Source organism: Anas platyrhynchos, chromosome 2, assembly GCF_047663525.1.
Source record: "Anas platyrhynchos isolate ZD024472 breed Pekin duck chromosome 2, IASCAAS_PekinDuck_T2T, whole genome shotgun sequence".
Classification (NCBI taxonomy): Eukaryota; Metazoa; Chordata; class Aves; order Anseriformes; family Anatidae; genus Anas; species Anas platyrhynchos.
Window position 1 is genome coordinate 8,302,611 of NC_092588.1, and position 17,530 is coordinate 8,320,140.

At 34.7% G+C, this 17,530-nt stretch overlaps 1 protein-coding gene across 3 annotated transcripts in view; it reads left to right on the forward strand.

Moving 5' to 3' along the window:
- DNAAF11 (dynein axonemal assembly factor 11) overlaps nt 1-17,530 on the forward strand; it is a 30,171-nt gene that overhangs the window by 1,399 nt on the left and 11,242 nt on the right. For 2 of the 3 annotated variants that reach the window (XR_011807332.1, XM_027452722.3), the window contains exons 2-10: nt 2,480-2,647; nt 6,811-6,888; nt 9,302-9,474; nt 10,392-10,591; nt 11,727-11,915; nt 12,020-12,097; nt 14,554-14,619; nt 15,458-15,527; nt 16,369-16,464. Coding sequence is in view for 2 of the 3 variants with exons in the window: in XM_027452722.3 (XP_027308523.3) it covers nt 2,480-2,647; nt 6,811-6,888; nt 9,302-9,474; nt 10,392-10,591; nt 11,727-11,915; nt 12,020-12,097; nt 14,554-14,619; nt 15,458-15,527; nt 16,369-16,464 (1,118 nt within the window). In the remaining variant the exon portion in view is untranslated. The remainder of the gene's footprint in view (nt 1-2,479; nt 2,648-6,810; nt 6,889-9,301; nt 9,475-10,391; nt 10,592-11,726; nt 11,916-12,019; nt 12,098-14,553; nt 14,620-15,457; nt 15,528-16,368; nt 16,465-17,530) is intronic. The other variant, XM_072034301.1, reaches the window with a different exon arrangement.

Below are 17,530 nucleotides of genomic sequence, written 5' to 3' on the forward strand. Positions count from 1 at the left end.
CTCCCCTTAATTCCTCCTGTGTTCATGGGAATGTGAGAGTAGCTGTGATCTCTCAGGTCTCTGGTCCACTCTTCTGTTATAGCACACAGCAACATCAGATAATCTAGTTAATATAATTTTCATCAAAAACTGTTGTTGCAATGTGATTTGTCAGTGCCTGGAAAAAAATCAGATTAATTGTTTTCTCTTGCAAGTTTGTTTCCCTCATTCCTCTTAAATGCAGTAGGTAGCATACAAAATGTCAAACGTTCGCTCATTTCCCTACAGCAGCCCCAAAACAGGTCAATAAAACCCCACTGTAGCTTCTATTGGGAATTATTGTTTCTACCTTACAAACCATCTGGTAATGAAAATTAGCATCTTTGCATAATCATTGCAACAATCAGTTCAAGTTTCTTTTCATCAGCAAATGGAAATCTGACTGTAATAAAACTGTCAAGAATAGTTCATATGAATTCCTTTTGTATAAAGAAAGGGCATAAAGCATAATGCTGTCTCCAAAGTGTAAGTCTGCAGATTGTGGAATATTGTGCTCTTGCTCAGAAATACCAGTTTGCACTGGAAATACGGTCACTAAAAGATCTGTCACTAAAAACATTAGTAAGTATTCTTACTTAAGAATTCTTCTTACTTAATAATACTTACTAAACACTTACTAAGTCATTATTTCTGTTATACCAGCATATTTGCAAAGTACTTTATTAGAAATGGTGATTTATTATTTTTTTTCATATTTTCTGTGAAGACTAAATTATTTAGTCGTGGTTATTGCCATAGTTCTATTTTCTCTAATAATTTATTCAGGTTTAATCAGTAGCCTGTTGAAAAGAAGATGGTTGTTCAGATATAGGAAACCAACCCACAATGACTGAGAAATAAAAAGACACCTTTCCCAATATGCTTTGTATGCAGACAGGATCTACACTCCATCAGTATCAGTACCACTATTACACAATTCTGTTAATCAGACAAAACTTGGGTGAACAGATGGGAAATTTATTCCTGTTCATCTGAAAATAATATAACATACATATAAAGCCTGTTTCACACCTTTCCCAGAGGCTGTGGATTGACAAACTACACTGACATGCACATGTATGGACTGTATTGGTGTGTGGATTACCCAGCTTTTACCAGCCCAGACCACAAGAATACATGCAGCAATTCCAGGACCAGTAACAAAAAACAGATGATTTGAGAAAATCTCCCTGAGATAAAGGAGCAATTAAATATATCTTTCATTATTGCTTGTCAGGACCAACTTCTTTTCATAGCATCATAGAATGGCTTGGGTTGGAAGGAACCTTAAAGATCACCTAGTTCCAACCCCCCCTGCCATAGGCAGAGTTGCCACCCACTAGATCAGGTTGCTTAGGGCCCCATCCTACCTGGTCTTGAACACCTCCAGGGATGTTTTCATTGATCTCTGCATTTATTTTATTTATTTATTTTTTAATTATTTTTCTTCAGAGAATTTTTGAAAAGCTTGCTAGGCTTCTTTAGGTTTTTGCAGCCATGAAAACACCTATGCTTATTTGATAAAATACAATTTTTTAATCAGTACCTCACTGTAGTTCACTGCTTATCAAGGAGATGAGAATGCCAGTGTTTTTTTGGTGCAGTGGGCTGGAAACAAATAAAAACATCTAGCTCAAGAGTGAGTACTGGTTCTCATAGAATTTCTTTAGCTTCATTATACAGAGCCTTTTCACTGTTTGAAAGATTGCCTGGCATTAAATATTAGTACATGAAGATCTTTAACCCCAGATTCTGGTGAGTTTCAGCCACTGAAACTCTTTCACTTGCTTTTGATGAACTGTTAGTGCCTAATAAATACCCAGGATTAATTTCATCCCACCATAAACATTTATAAGCATGCATTAGTTATGGATTTGCCTCAAGCATGGAAAAAGTAGAAAATATCTGTCCACTTTCAACATTGATCCTGCATATTTCTCAGCACACTGTGCTGGCAGAAGAATATGATGAGAGTGTAGCTAGTTTACTTTTTTTTTTTTTTTTCCTGGTACCTCTGATGTGAACAAGTGTCACCAGGAAATAAAAGAGTATAAAACACTCCATTGCTTGTCTTCATGAATCACTTTGCAATCTAAGCTATGCCAAAAACAATGCATGATGGATTCATTTTTGCAAGGTTTGCATTACATTTTTACAAAAGACTCAGCAGTTTTTGTATGTATTTTTCTAAATGTTACAGGTGATGTGACTGTGTTTTACAAATCATGTTTACAGTGGCAGAGCGAGCTGATGTTACTTGGCATTTGTTGTCTTTTGTAGCAGATTCTCTTTTTGTTGCTGTTCATACTAGATATCTATTTTGTACGGTGGAACAAAAGACTTTAATGATTCTCTAAGTTGTTCATAAACCAGGTGGAGAATATCTTGAAGGTCTTTTCCAACCTTAATGATTCTATGATTCTGTGATATATTTTCCAATGACTTCAAATATTTCTTTCAGTCACCGAAGATCTTGTTCGAAGACGTGCAGAACATAATAACTGTGAAATTTTTTCACTGGAAGAAATCTCTTTACATCAGCAAGAAATAGAAAAACTAGAATATCTTGACAAATGGTGTCGAGATTTGAAAATTCTCTATCTTCAGAATAATCTAATTCCCAAAATTGGTAAGTGTTTTCTGGATATGTTTCTTATTACATGGAATTGCATGCGTAATCAGAAACAAAAATAAACAAACAAAATAAATCTTTTGTATTATACTTTTGGGGAATGTGCAGTAAGTAACCACAGAACAGTTCTTTGTGAATCTGATCCTACAAGCTTTTCTTTCCCTCTTATGGAAGTAGATTTCTAAAAAGCTCAGAAATTTGTAAGATAAATTTTAAATGAAAAACATAGATAGTGCTGAGATACAAGATGTGAGATACACTCACTAGAATATGAGTGCAGAACACCTTTTTATTAATTTAAATCTCCTGTGTCAAGATACAACTCATATATCGTATTTTCATGGTATAAGACAGTTTAACAGTTCAAACAGAGAGATAGTTTAATGCATACCATGGACTGTGACATGAGAAGACTAGCTATCCTCATGCTTGCTTTTCAATTCAATTTTTATAAGGTAGCTTTTAACAGTAGCTTTTTTAACATTGAAATAATTTTCATTCATACACAATTATTGCTTTTGTGCATAAAGACAAGTTTTTACAGAGGAATCTCAATGATCTTGTACCACAGGAGAAGATACAATTCCATATGATCTATGTTTTGTGGTGTTACGGTGTAGCTTTAAGTTTGCTAGGTACACAGAAAGACATGACATCAGGCCTTGGGCTGGAAAAGCTTAGACGCTATGGATACTGTGTAGGATAGGATAGGATAGGATAGGATAGGATAGGATAGGATAGGATAGGATAGGATAGGATAGGATAGGATAGGATAGGATAGGATAGGATAGGATAGTTTGGTTAGGACTCCTTCAAAGATCATCTAGTCCAACTACCTGACCTCTTCAGAGCTAACCAAAGGTTAAAACATATTATTAAGGGCTTTATAAAGGCTGGAAAATCAGAAATGCTCAGGAATGATATTAGCATGTTCTTTGAAGTTCCTTGAAAGGTAGAAAAAAATCTAAGGTTTTAGGATGAAATAATGTGCTTAGGATCTGTAGGCAATGGCTTTAAGTCCTTTCAACTCTGTCTTACCCTGAAGGGTCTTGTCAGGGATTTCCCAGGGAGTATTTGTATCGATAAAATCTGCATTTCTTAGAGAGGATAAATATTTTCTAAGAGAGAATACTTTTTTTTTTTTTTTTAACAAAAACAAAAACTTCTTTATGCTGATCTATTCTATCAAAATGGTACCAAAATAAGTTGTTTTTCTCACTGTTACCGTGTCCTTAAGGCAAAAGATTTCATCCCATTTTTTGTCAGCTGTCATTAAAGAAATACCTTAGGAGAAATGTACAGCCACAACTAAACTGCATGAGTCCTTGCTGAGAAATTCATTTCATCATCTGTTTGTGAATTACAAAACTCTCTCTCCAAGGTCTTAGTAAGCTAAGTGGTAGAATTCATGTCACCTAACTTTTAGACATTCATATCTTAGCCAGTTACTGTAGCCTCCCTTATGAAGAAAGAATATTTGAGCATGATTTAGTTCACTGGTTTTAGACAGCCAATTTAAGGTAAGACAAATTGCACCTTGAAGAACCTATTTCTCTTTATTGATTATAGAGGAGCCTAGAAAAGTAGCTCAGCCGTAGACATGATCTGTGTGTGTTAGATGAATGCTTGAATTTTCTTGTTTGTCTCTGCAGGGAAAGTATGTACAACAGTTAATCAGTGCAGCTTGTAAATTAGACTGTGTGGTAAACTTTTTGACTTCATCAGATAGGTTTCCCAGTCAAATCTTCAAAAAATGTGGTGAATGGGGAAAATTTGGTGAACTGTATCATGAGTTACACTGTGTATCTTGTATCATATTTGTGTCTCAGTCACATCTCAAATGACATTTGCATTTTCCAGTCACTTTTGGGACAGCTGAAGTTTGTTTACTGCCCTATTCCCTCTTCATCTCCTTTGTGTATTCAAAGGAAGAAATGCTAGCCGTTCTGACAGAACAAACCCAGTCACTGTGGACATGCACATTTCAATAGATCATGGTGAAAATAAAACATTTTAGATCCTAGATTATAGAATGCTCCTATCCTTGGCTGAGAGCTGCCTGCTATCTTTTGTTTGGCCTATACAGTCTAGTAGTGTTCTTGGCCTAGAACAGTCTAGTAGATTTAAATAAGTCATTTTAGGTATTCTGGTTACATCACGGTGATATTAAGGGTAAACTTGGATCACTGTATTTTAAAAAAGAGAATCCTCACTCATTTTTTTCTTTCAAACGGTCTTAATTGATCAGAGATTATTCCTGAAAATATTATCTACTAAATTTATTCCTACCTTGAAGCAAAACAATGTAGTTCCTCCCCTTGTGCCCTGTGTACTACTCCATTTTAACCATTCTTCTCTCTGGCACATTTTCTATGATTAAAGCAAATTTCTAATTCTGTTCTCCTCTTAGAATAAACATCAAGCAGTATTGCACTCCTTCCACGATTTACACTCTGAAAAAAAAGTGCATTAGTTAACATCAGGTGATGTTTAGATTTTACATAATGCTTTCCTGTAAAGAAAGCCCAAAACTAGTACAAAATTATATAAAAGAAAGCCTAAAATTAGTGTAAATTGATTCTTGCCTAACTAATATTTCAGAAACCAGGAAAGAAATTCTCCCATACAGCAACAGTAACAGAGCTGTGAATACTTTTGACACAAAGCGTGATCATCTCAGAGATCCCTGTGTCCTCATGGTTTGCCAGCACCATTTATCTGGGCGAGCTAGGCCTCTCTGAAGAAGTAGGCAAACATTTAGGATCTTGACCCTTCAGTGTTGCAGATGTTTTGTTCCTCTGCAAATGGCTTTACCTTCCAGCTCCCAAGCCACTAGCCATCTATACAATCGTGTGACTTTTTCATTATTTACTTACCTCTACTGTGCCTCTGTAGTATGCGAACTAATGTTACCTACTATGGCACTTCCACTCAGTACACGGACATATAACACCACAAAGCTTGAACAATGTATTATGGGAGGAAGAGCTGCAGTGAAGGACTGTGTGACTGGCACAAACACAGCACTACCAAACTTTCTAGTGCAGAAACATGAGCCCTGAGGAATGAAACTGCTAGATAAATTTTGTATCCCAGAATGCTAGTGCACGCCTCAAGGTTGTTTTTCACTTTTACAGCACAAAAACAGATTAGTTTGAAGTTGCTTATTATTGCACCATTACTTTTGTTACAATTGTGTGTTCATATATTCACTATGACACTAGTAAAAAAGAAAAAACACAAAAGGTAATAACTAACCCATAACTGTGGGCCATCCCCCTCCTGCTTTCTCAACTGATCATGTATATTTGAAAATTCTGGTTGAAAATGACATTTTCACATCTAATTTCTTAATTTCTCCTTTACTTCCTAATATTAGAAATTTAAATAAATCTTAAGGTTGGTTTGTTTTTGTTGTTGTTGTTTTTTAAAACAATTTTCAGAAAAAGTCAGTTACCACAAAAATTCCAGAAGAAAAGGAAGTTTCCTAGACCACATCTGTGCCAGAATACACCCATACCATTTTATAGACAACGCATACATTGTGTACATTGCTTACATTGTGTAAGCAAGTCTGTGTTACATAAAAGAATAGTTCTAGGCTTTATTTCAAAACAGCATAAATTCTGCCAAATGTAATACAGTATGGATTTATTGATTATTTAAGTTTCTTGTATTAACCCTGTAGATAGAATATCTTTAAAAATTGAATATATACTAAAAGTATACTAAAAATATATACCCAAAACCCACCAACGAGCTTTTCTATATAAGTGAGTGTAAAACTCAAATTTTATAAAGCTTGACAAAGTATGGTCTGAGCATTCATGACTTTCATGATGAAAGGAATATTTCACCATGCTTTTTGGCCAGTCCTCTTGCATTTTATATTTTTGTTATGGAACTTTTGATAAAATGTGTTTATAGCCTTCCCTATTTTACTATATACTATTTTCATTTCAATTTATGCTTTGCAGAGAATTTCTGTTTTAATCTTTTTATTAGTATTAAAATATTAATGTCTGATAGTCTATTACATATTCAGGTTTGTCCTTCCAATTTTTCTGCTTTATTGTTTGTTCATAGTCAAGTGAGCAAGTAAAATAATAATGCCCTTCCCATGAGGGAAACTGAAATAATGGATCTGTGTTTTGTTACAGAGAACGTGGGTAAGTTAAAGAAGCTGGAATATTTAAACTTAGCTTTGAACAACATTGAAAAAATTGAAAATCTGGAAGGTAAGGTTTTTAAATGAACGATTTTGCCTTTTCTTATTGCAACACTTGAGTTTTAAATGAATATAGATTAAGTATAAGGGTGGAAGCTATTGATTATGCCCACCAATAAATGTCGATCTGCTCGAGGGTAGGAAGGCTCTGCAGAAGGATCTGGATAGGCTGCACCGATGGGCTGAGGTCAACTGTATGAAGTTCAACAAGGCCAAGTGCCGGGTCCTGCACCTGGGGCGCAATAACTCCAAGCAGAGCTACAGGCTGGGAGATGAGTGGTTGGAGAGCTGCCAGGCAGAGAAGGACCTGGGAGTGATGGTGGACAGTCGGCTGAATATGAGCCAGCAGTGTGCTCAGGTGGCCAAGAAGGCCAACAGCATCCTGGCTTGCATAAGAAGCAGTGTGGCCAGCAGGGCTAGGGAGGTGATCGTCCCCCTGTACTCGGCTCTGGTGAGGCCGCACCTGGAGTACTGTGTTCAGTTTTGGGCCCCTCGCTACAAGAAGGACATCGAGGTGCTTGAGCGGGTCCAGAGAAGGGTGATGAAGCTGGTGAGGGGCCTGGAGAAAAAAGTCCTACGAGGAGCAGCTGAGGGAGCTGGGCTTGTTCAGCCTGGAGAAGGGGAGGCTCAGGGGCGACCTTATCGCTCTTTACAGATACCTTAAAGGAGGCTGTAGTGAGGTGGGGGTTGGCCTGTTCTCCCACGTGCCTGGTGACAGGATGAGGGGGAATGGGCTTAAGTTGCGCCAGGGGAGGTTTAGGTTGGATATTAGGAAGAACTTCTTTACCGAAAGGGTTGTTAGGCACTGGAACAGGCTGCCCAGGGAGGTGGTGGAGTCACCATCCCTGGAGGTCTTTAAAAGACATTTAGATGTAGAGCTTAAGGATATGGTTTAGTGGGGACTGTTAGTGTTAGGTCAGAGGTTGGACTTGAGGTCTCTTCCAACCTAGAAATTCTGTGATTCTGTGATTCTGTACTTTATTGATTGTCAGAAGAAGAAGCCAACTTCTGTGCAGTGTTTCAAGTGGTTCCTACTGCTGAAGTTCTGTCACTGCAGTTTCTTAAGTGCATTTTAACTTGATTTTTACATATTCTCTTACCAGTGTTGTCAGCTATGACAGCTCTATTCTTTAATATTTTGCAAAATAGGAGATCGAAATTTTCAGGAAACCCATAGAGAATTGGTATTTCCTCACTGTAAAGTTAAGATGATCTGCTAGGTAGGTTAGCTAGAGCAATGCAATATTTTTTGATGCTGATGCTATGCGGAATGTAAAGAGTGTCTCTTGTAATGGTTCAGCAGTCATCTTCAGCAATCAAAAGTCTCACAAAGAAGGCTCTACACTGTGCACAAGTTGCATTGTCAGTCTGGAGAATTTTTATAGTTTTTCAGGTGATTCTTTTTTCTGTCATTACATGAAGTCTTGTCTATCTTATCTATGTTTAACCATTTATCTTGACATGATAATTGCATGTGCAAAGATCAAATCCTAAGACTTAAAGCCATGCATAAACACATTCCATATTTTCTGAATAAAATCTGACTTTTGACTTATTTCATTATTTTTCTCGCGTAGGCAAGTTGCTGAATATATAAAATGTCCACCTTGGCAACAGAACAATAAAAAAAAGCTGATTTGTTTTGTTTAAACAGTGTGCAAGATGTTTTAGGAGGATGGTTTAAATCAAACAGAAAAATAAACAAATAGGCTAAACAGAAATTTGTAAAAGTTGAAGAAATATGTAGTACATTACCTATTTGGCAATTTGCTAAGAAACTTACATCTGTTTTCATGCCAGTAAATTTTAAGTTTCTCTATCAGGCTGCATTATTTATTACTGTGATTTGTCATTTACTTAGAAGTCAGAACCTTTGGGAATTAGCCGTGCAAAAATTGAGGTTATTTAAATCCCCTAATAAATCATTTTGTGTTGTTTATGCTCTTTCAGTTCCATTATGAATAAAATACTTGCCAAATAGACCTGCAAAGGAAAAGAAGTGATTAAAATGATGAGCACAGAAGTTGAGCTTGCTCTTATCTGAACTTTTTTACTCTTGGAATCAAGGTTATGACTCATGGACATATTATGATAAAAAGAGTGGCTAATGAATTCTGGATCCAAATTTCCCAGAGCATTTTCTTAGCAAATTTAGTGTTTCTGTTTATAATGAATTCTTCTGGTTAACATACAATTTTCTCACCAATATTAACAATTTAACCAGTAATAAAATCAATGTTAGTGAAGATTTAAGTTACAAAGAAATGAAATCCATCAGGATTCTGCTCTCCTGAAGCAATTAGACACTCTTTAGCCACATGGAGTACCCACATTGAATGATGTTTGTTTGTTTGTTTGTTTTCTTTTGTTTTATTTATTTATTTATTTATTTATTTATTTATTTATTTATTTATGTCAAACAGGCTGTGAAGATCTGAAGAAACTTGACCTGACAGCAAATTTCATTGGTGAACTTTCCAGTATTGAAACCCTAAAATATAATATACATCTGAAGGAACTGTTTCTAGTGGGTAACCCATGTACTGAATTTCAAGGTTATAGACAATTTGTAGTGGCAACACTTCATCAATTGAAAGTAAGATTTTTAATGTTAAATTAATGTCCAAATCAATAACCAGCTTTGTTGACTGAACATAGTAATTCAAAACAATTAAGTGCTTGTGGTAGGAAAATTAGGAATATTTTTCTTACTGTCCACAGAAAATTAAATTCTGTTCTGAATAGGTGACTGTATTAAGTAACGTGATAATAAATAATTATAGTAAGCCACATGCATTTGTTAACTTTTCTGTCATTTTCATTGGAGATCCTTAAACAAAGTTCTGAAAAGATAAATACATGGTGCAGTTCTGGCTTTTAGCTTTATATATGTGTGTGTATATATATACACACAGTGTATTTTTAAATTATTACTATGATTTTAGAAAGTTACCAGGTCATTGGTAATGTACCAACAATATGTACCATACCAACAACACAAGGCAGGAAAACAGTAGAAATTGATGTGAAAATGCTCTATATTGTAGATAGATACTCTGAGATGGAGGTTTTGTACAGTGACTGATCTAACGATTTTCTGTCATTGAAAGAGGCAGTCAGAATCCTGAAATATGCTCTTCCAATTTCTCTTGGAGAAGCACAGACACTTGCTTAACTTCTTAAGAGTAGATTCAACTCATTTTTGAGTTAAATGAACATATCTAAAGAAATATTTTTGTAATAGTTTTATGAGCTTAATAAAAGGCAGACAAATATCAGAAATGGCTGAAGGGACTCTTTCTACTACATAGCAATATGACTAACTAAAATCCCAGGAAAATGCAAAAGGCAGCTCTCAGACACACAAACATTTTCAGATCTGAATAGCAACTTACTGTTAATTATTTTAATGCAGTACAACTTATGTTATGCTTTAATTGATGTATTGATTTGAATATGTTTTACATTTCTCATATATTTAATTTTTTTTTTTTCTTTTTTCCTTTTGGGAAGTATTTGGATAGTAAAGAAATAGAACGTTCAGAGAGGATTCAAGCTCTTCAAAACTATCCAGAAGTGAAACAGAAAATTAAAGAACAGGAACAATCTTACCTTCTCAAAAGAGCCAAAGAAAAAGAAGAGGCTCAAAGAAGGATGCATGAAAGAAAGGATAGGAAAGAGAAACAAGTGGAAGCTAAGCTTGGATTTGATAGGTAAGAGTAGGCAGCAGCAGTTTGTAAGTAAGTATCACTCGTCTCTTTCTTCACTAAGAATTTTGTTTTTCCTTGTTCAATGTTGTTAATATAATTCCACTTAAAGTCTTCTGTTTGTCTTCATTGCTGATTCTAGCAGGATTCTAGCATTTCAGCTATGGTCTCTAATGAAAAACATACTTAATTATAAACGTTATTAACTACTAACCTGTAGTCAGTACAACAGAAGTTCTGTCCAAGAACTCCAAACTAAATTTTCTAGGTTCCAAAGTGGTGTGATTGATAGCTTCTTTCAGGACAGCTGGAAATTGTTATTTAAGGCAGTACAGTGGTTTCAGAGACAGCAGATGTTCATATATCATTTCTTTTGCTTCAGACGCAATATATATTAAGAAAGGCATAGTATTTGCAGATCTTTTGAGATGTAAATGGCTAAGGAATGTTAACTCCAACACTTCTTCTACCTAATACTACTAAGATTATTTAGTTAGCAGAAGGATTTTTCCCTTATGTCATCTTATACTGTACATGTCATTTAACAATTTTTTAGATCAATAGAGTCCAAGTTCCATGGAGAACATGGTTATGGAACTTTTTTCCACACAGATCACAGCTGTATAACAAATCTAGTTTTCATTTTATATAGCTAGAGACTTTCTGAACATTACAGAAGTTTAGGTCTAGGGGAAAATTTATTTGGGTTCTAAAATGGCACTTGAGGATATGTGTAAGTAAAAAGTTGCTATCTTAAAATTTCTAACCTGCTGCTCTCTGACTTTGGGAATACTTAAACTTAAGAGGGACTGAAGGTTTTCTTTCACCTGAAGGTTGTAAGGGCATTTGAAAATTCTGCTCCTGAAATTAAATCTGTCAGGGTTTTCAGACATCTAAGCAAAACCATAGTATAACTTCTTAGTTAAATAAATGAAAAGTATTCTGTTGAAAAATGTTTTAATGATTGATGAAAGTTGCAGAACAGACTAAATTATTCAAATCTGTAAATTATTATTCTCTGTAGGAATTACGCAACTATTGGTATTGAAGTACAAAAAATAAATTATTGCAAGAATACATTTTCAATACAGTTACTCTTCATTCATTTCATTAAAATAACATTTCTTGTGATCTTGTGTAGCCCAGGCTCCCTACAGAACAAAGAAAACCATCAGTCAGAAGGAGAAACAGAAAAAGAAACATGGAGGACAGTTGAAGATGATGAAGAAGACAGAAGATTTTGGGAGGAGCCTACACCTTATACTCCAGAATCTAGATTAGAAACTCACAGGTATATTGAAGAAAAACGGAAAGCAAAAGACAATATAAGGTATACTTAACTTCTTGCCATCTTCTTTCTTTTTTATTTTACCTATACAGCAGAAAATATGAGAATGACAAATTATAAAACATTTTTCTTTCTGTCTTGTTAAGGGAGCCAAAAAAGAGAGAGAAGCTTCTTCCAACACTGGTGACTGCAGAAGGAAAAGTTCTAAATGTCAATGTGCCAAAGTATGTAAGGAAGCAATGTTGTGGTTAACTTCTTTATAGTTGATTTGAGCCACTATTTGGATATACAGGATGATAATAAGAGAACTGACAAGTTCTCATGTGTAGTATTATATTCCTGATGGTGAAACTGACTCCTGAAATTATATTCTGATGCTGGAAAAATAATTAATTACTTTTCAGTAAGTTAAGTGTTGAAAGTTGTATAACTTAATATCTTGGTGTTTGATGATAGAAGAATTTGTTTTTCTGTAAATGACATAAGATACTTTACTCTTATTACCTTCCATGGTAAGACTCTTTCTTAGAGCATCTTGCTAATAGTGGAAAACAAATAGTGAAAGCTTGACTGCTGAAGATAAATGTGTACAAGTATCTACTTTAAATGTGGGAAAATATGTCCAAGTAGTATTTCTAGTCAAAATCATTCTGTCCTCTCATAACAGATGTAAACCTGGCAGAACTGACAAAGTGACAGAAAAGCAAAAGAATGATTTTTTAGTTCAAAGAAGACAAGCCTTAAATAGTTTAAATCTTACATTAATAGAATGTAATTATGCCTCTAAAAAGCAGAGACATTCAGAACAAAGCTCTAGCTATCTTTGTTTAAGCAGTATAGTCACCTTGAGTTCACTGTTTGTAGCAATCCTGTTCATATCACCTGAGTTTTCTGGATTAGAATTTACTGTGTGGATGTGCTCAAGTAAAGTCAGATCACTGAGCAGTTTTTGTCATTATGGCTTCAGCAAGAATATCATAGCTCTTCACTGAAAAGAGTTGCTCTTCACTGAAAGAGTTGCTAATAGACAGGTGGTGCTCTCCAAAGTTACTGTTTTATTGAAAAACTCTAGTATCTAATGCAATGTCCAAATTTATCTAAGGTTCTTTTCGAACATTGGTTATTGAGAGGAATAGCAACATACTGCTGAGAAAAGACTATTTCTGCTCCTTGATTCTGTTCAAGCTTTCACCTAGAAAATTTTACAATTCTCTTTTTTACTGTTAATGTTTTAGTGAATTCTCAAATTTTGTGGTGTAGTAAAATAAAGAAGTGTGTATAGGAAAGAAAGCTGTTTTGTATCATTTGCAGTTTACCATTCAAAAATATCCATTAACCTAAAGTTCTCTAAGCTTTCTTCCAAGTTGATGGTATCAGAAAACAAGAGAGCAAGGAGTTATAAAATGTATCTGACAGATGTTTTTATTGCTGAAAGAATGTATACAAATTTGAGCTTCTTTCTATTATATAAAATATTCTATTCTATTCTTTCTATTATATAAAATATCTAGGTGTTTTAATGTCACTGAAAGGTGACATCTAGGTGTTTTATTGTACCAGATAAATTAAATGAAGCCAAACCCTCTCATTTTAAACTTATACCTAATTTATAAAATCATCTCATTTATAGGTGGGTTTTATTTTGTCTTTTCTCTACTTTAATACTTGGGAATATTTGAGAGTATGAGTAGGGCTAGTAAGTCTAGAATAGATCTCCTTATTCAAGATTTGTTCAAAAATTTTAGAACTCAGCCACCAGATCACAAACACACAGCTAATGTACTCTCATTTTTAATAAATATTACAGAATCACAGAATCATCTAGGCTGGAAGAGTCCTCCAAGATCACTGAGTCCAACCTCAGACCTAACACTAACAAGCCCTCCACTAAACCATATCCCTAAGCTCTACATCTAAATGTCTTTTAAAGACCTCCAGGGATGGTGACTCAACCACTTCCCTGGGCAGTCCATTCCAATGCCTAACAACCCTTTCAGTAAAGAAGTTCTTCCTAATATCCAACCTAAACCTCCCCTGGCGCAACTTAAGCCCATTCTTCCTCTTCCTGTCACCAGGCACATGGGAGAATAGACCAACCCCCACCTCACTACAGCATTGAATCAAGAATATTAAGCAAATCTTTATCTTTTTTTTTTTTTTTCTTTTTTACTTTGGAAATGCACATGTAGATATTTATGCTACAGGGAACTTAATTGCTGTGAACAAGCATGCATTTTTTTTTCTTTTTTTTTTTTTTTTACAAATGATGAAGTTAGAATCACTGTTTTTCAGGCCGTCTGTGCTTTTCATGTACTGTTTTTCTTAACTGCGAAGACATCAACAGATCAGACACTTTGCCAGCAGATGTCTCTCTCTCTGCACTGACAGACTGATCTTAATTTTAACTGACCTTCAGCACTATTTTTAATTCTGTTTCTTGAGTGTTGGGTGGAGAGAATAGAAAACAAATGTTGAATGACTCTAGCTCAAACGTTAGTAATTTTTCCTGTTCATGAGGAAAAGTGCAACTGTTTCTAAAATGATCATGTGATTTTGTCTAAAGGGTATTTGTGTTAAATCTAAAATTGCTAGCAGTTGAATTTGAAATATGCCATAATGTTTGTTTTTTTTTCACCCCAATTATGTTGATCCTGGAGATGTTTCTTGTCCTTATTATTAGGCTTCATTTCTCCTTGAAAGACGATGAAGAAAACAACCAGTTCATTTTGGATCTTTCTGTTTACAGGTCAGAAATATTATTTATTTTTCCACTTCATTTTTGCCATTCAGAAGTTCTAATATGCAGAATTTCAATTGTTTTCCTCCTTGTAAATGGGGAGTTTTCAAGTGGAAGAAAAATAATGTAGGGATTGATATAATAAATCTTGAAGCCTCTGCCAAAGAAACGGAAATGTATAAAATAAAGATACTTTGGGTTGTTCTGTTACTCCTAAACAAGCAGCGTGTCTCAGTAGTCCTTTTTTGAATTGATGATTTCTGCAGTCCACAGGCAGGTTTCTTCCAGTGCTGTCCCCTTATATTTACATAAAATATTTTCCATTCTTCATTAGTTGGTTAGGATTGTAGGGAGTGGGGTTTTATGTCTATTCTCTGTCCCTAGAAGTGCTCCAGTACAATTCATATCCTTGTATAGTTAAATTCTTCTTGAAACAGAGTAGGGCAACCTTGTCCATAGTGCTTAATGGAAGGAGTCTATGGTCTGTCCTATTTCCTAAACTACAACAGAGCATTACCTGGAAGAAATGTGGATGAAACATGCCAAAAAATGACAAGAAGATTTTATAACTCTTATAAGTTAAATTATAACTTAATTTGTAACTACTAAGCACAACAGTGCCCTTGCTTATGGTTCGAAAAGGGGTTAGAAATCCACAAGCTTTTTCAGCTCTGATAGGAATTAGTTAAAGTTGGAATGCTAATAATATTTCATTTAACCTAATACCTGAAATTGAAGCTGTATTTTACAAACTGTGAAGTCGTAATAAAATAATTGAGTAGTCTTAAATGTTTATATACTGGACTGTATAATAGATTGATTCATTTGTTCATATTTTGTTTCAAAGACATCTGGACACATCTCTGCTTGATGTTGATGTTCAGACGACTTACATACGAGTACTGGTGAAGGGAAAGGTTAGTGTTTTCCTACTACATTAATTTCAAATCAAGACTAAAAGTTTACGATGGTTATTCAGTGAACACTGGAGCTTTCACAGATTATGAAATTCCATGCACCCATGCAGAAAAACCATTATTTCATACTTGCATTATTCTGAACCACATATATGCTGTTGAAGTCCTAACCAGAAGAGGTGTAAAGCCTGAAATGAAATTCCATTCTCTGTTTCACTCCTTATTTCTTCTTATTCCCTCAAAACAATGTACAATAAATCACTGAGGAAAGGAACTTGTTAGTTACCCTAGGCTAGAACTTAGTAATTTCACAATCTGGAATTCATAGTAGACAGAAACAAGTGGATGTATAGTCTTTTGAAAGGGTGTTTAAAATTCAAGTTTACTTCTTTCTCAGTGGTTATAATTTTATCATCAAATTTTTGAAAAATTCTTAGTACTTAAATGGTAAACCAAAATCTGCATTTATGACTGTAACAACTGCATAAATAAAACTTGAAAATTATGTTTAAAATAGACTAGATAATCTTTCTCATTTAATTGCTAATATAAGTCAAGCATCATTTTATAACCTTCTTTAGAAATGTCACTTCAGAAATGACAGCAATTCAGGAATATACATATAACCATACTTCTAAGTAAAAGCTGTTTAGCATGTTAATCATTTATTAGGATTAGTAATACTGTATTTATAGTGATAGGATTTAGACTCATACTGTTCTATAGATCAAAGGAAGTGATAGTTATATTTCTGCATGTGTTCTGTCTAGGTCAAATAAATAAATAAATAAATAGATAGATATTTTATCATGATATACTTCAACTCCTTATTTTGTCATAGCCATTCCAGCTTGTGCTCCCTGAGGAAGTGAAACCAGATAGCAGCTCTGCTAAAAGATCACAAACAACCGGTCATTTAGTTGTCAGCATGCCAAAGGTATGTTACATAATCTGAGGAGGCATTATAGAAAGGTATTTAAAATATTGTAAGTACTGTGAGAATATTTCTGAGTTACAGGTAACACTTGACTAGCTAGTTATTCAGGCTAGCCTTTCCCATTAGGATGTATTTCTCAAAGAAAGAAGGAACATTCCAGAATGACAATTTAATCATAGAGCCAAACCATTGGATTTAGGATTCCTTTAAAGGAACACTATGGAAAACAATATTAATGGAACTGTTTCTATTTCCTATATTTTCAATAGAAACAGCTTTTTATACATGAAAATATCCTCTGCAAAACCTGCCATATTGTGCAACAATATAAGATGTATTTTTAAAAGAACTGAAAATAAACAGTTTTTCTACCTATAACAGAAACAAATCAGTTTTTCAAAATTGGTGTGGCACACACCTGTATGAAAATTATATTATGGTTCAAGGATAGGCATTATGTACTACCACTCTCACATCTCAGGTGATCAGAACAAGAGTTGCTTAAATCACTTTCCCTTCATGCTTTCCCTATCAACTGATCAACTCTACCAAGTATGTGTAGTCACAGAGTAAGAGAGTTGTGGCAACATGGTGCTTCAACTGAGAAATGCTACACAGCAGGCCTCAGTACTTAAAGAAGCCTGGGCAGAAGTCATATTCCCCTAATATTCCTAACTCTGTGTTCTGTCTCACTTGTGCTCTGATTGCCTGCATGGAGTCATGCTGTCCTTTGTGGCACTAAGGGATGTGGTGGTTTAGTGGCAGGACTCAGTTGGTCCCTGCAGGGACAACCTCTGATTAAATCACAAGCTGTCATTTTAGCATCAAGCATACAGTTTCACCACGAGTTTGAGGAATGCTGAAAACTGTACTCATTTGATTAAGATCCATATTTAATTAATATTCAAAATTTACTGATACGAGAATTTACACTTTCCTACACTTATTTATTTGAAACTGAGGCCTTGACATTTGCCATTTTGGATAATGTTATTTTCAAATGCTTTTGAACAGAGTTTCTATTAGACTTTAATAGCATTTTTGTGGATGAGCAGCGCCCTAGAAA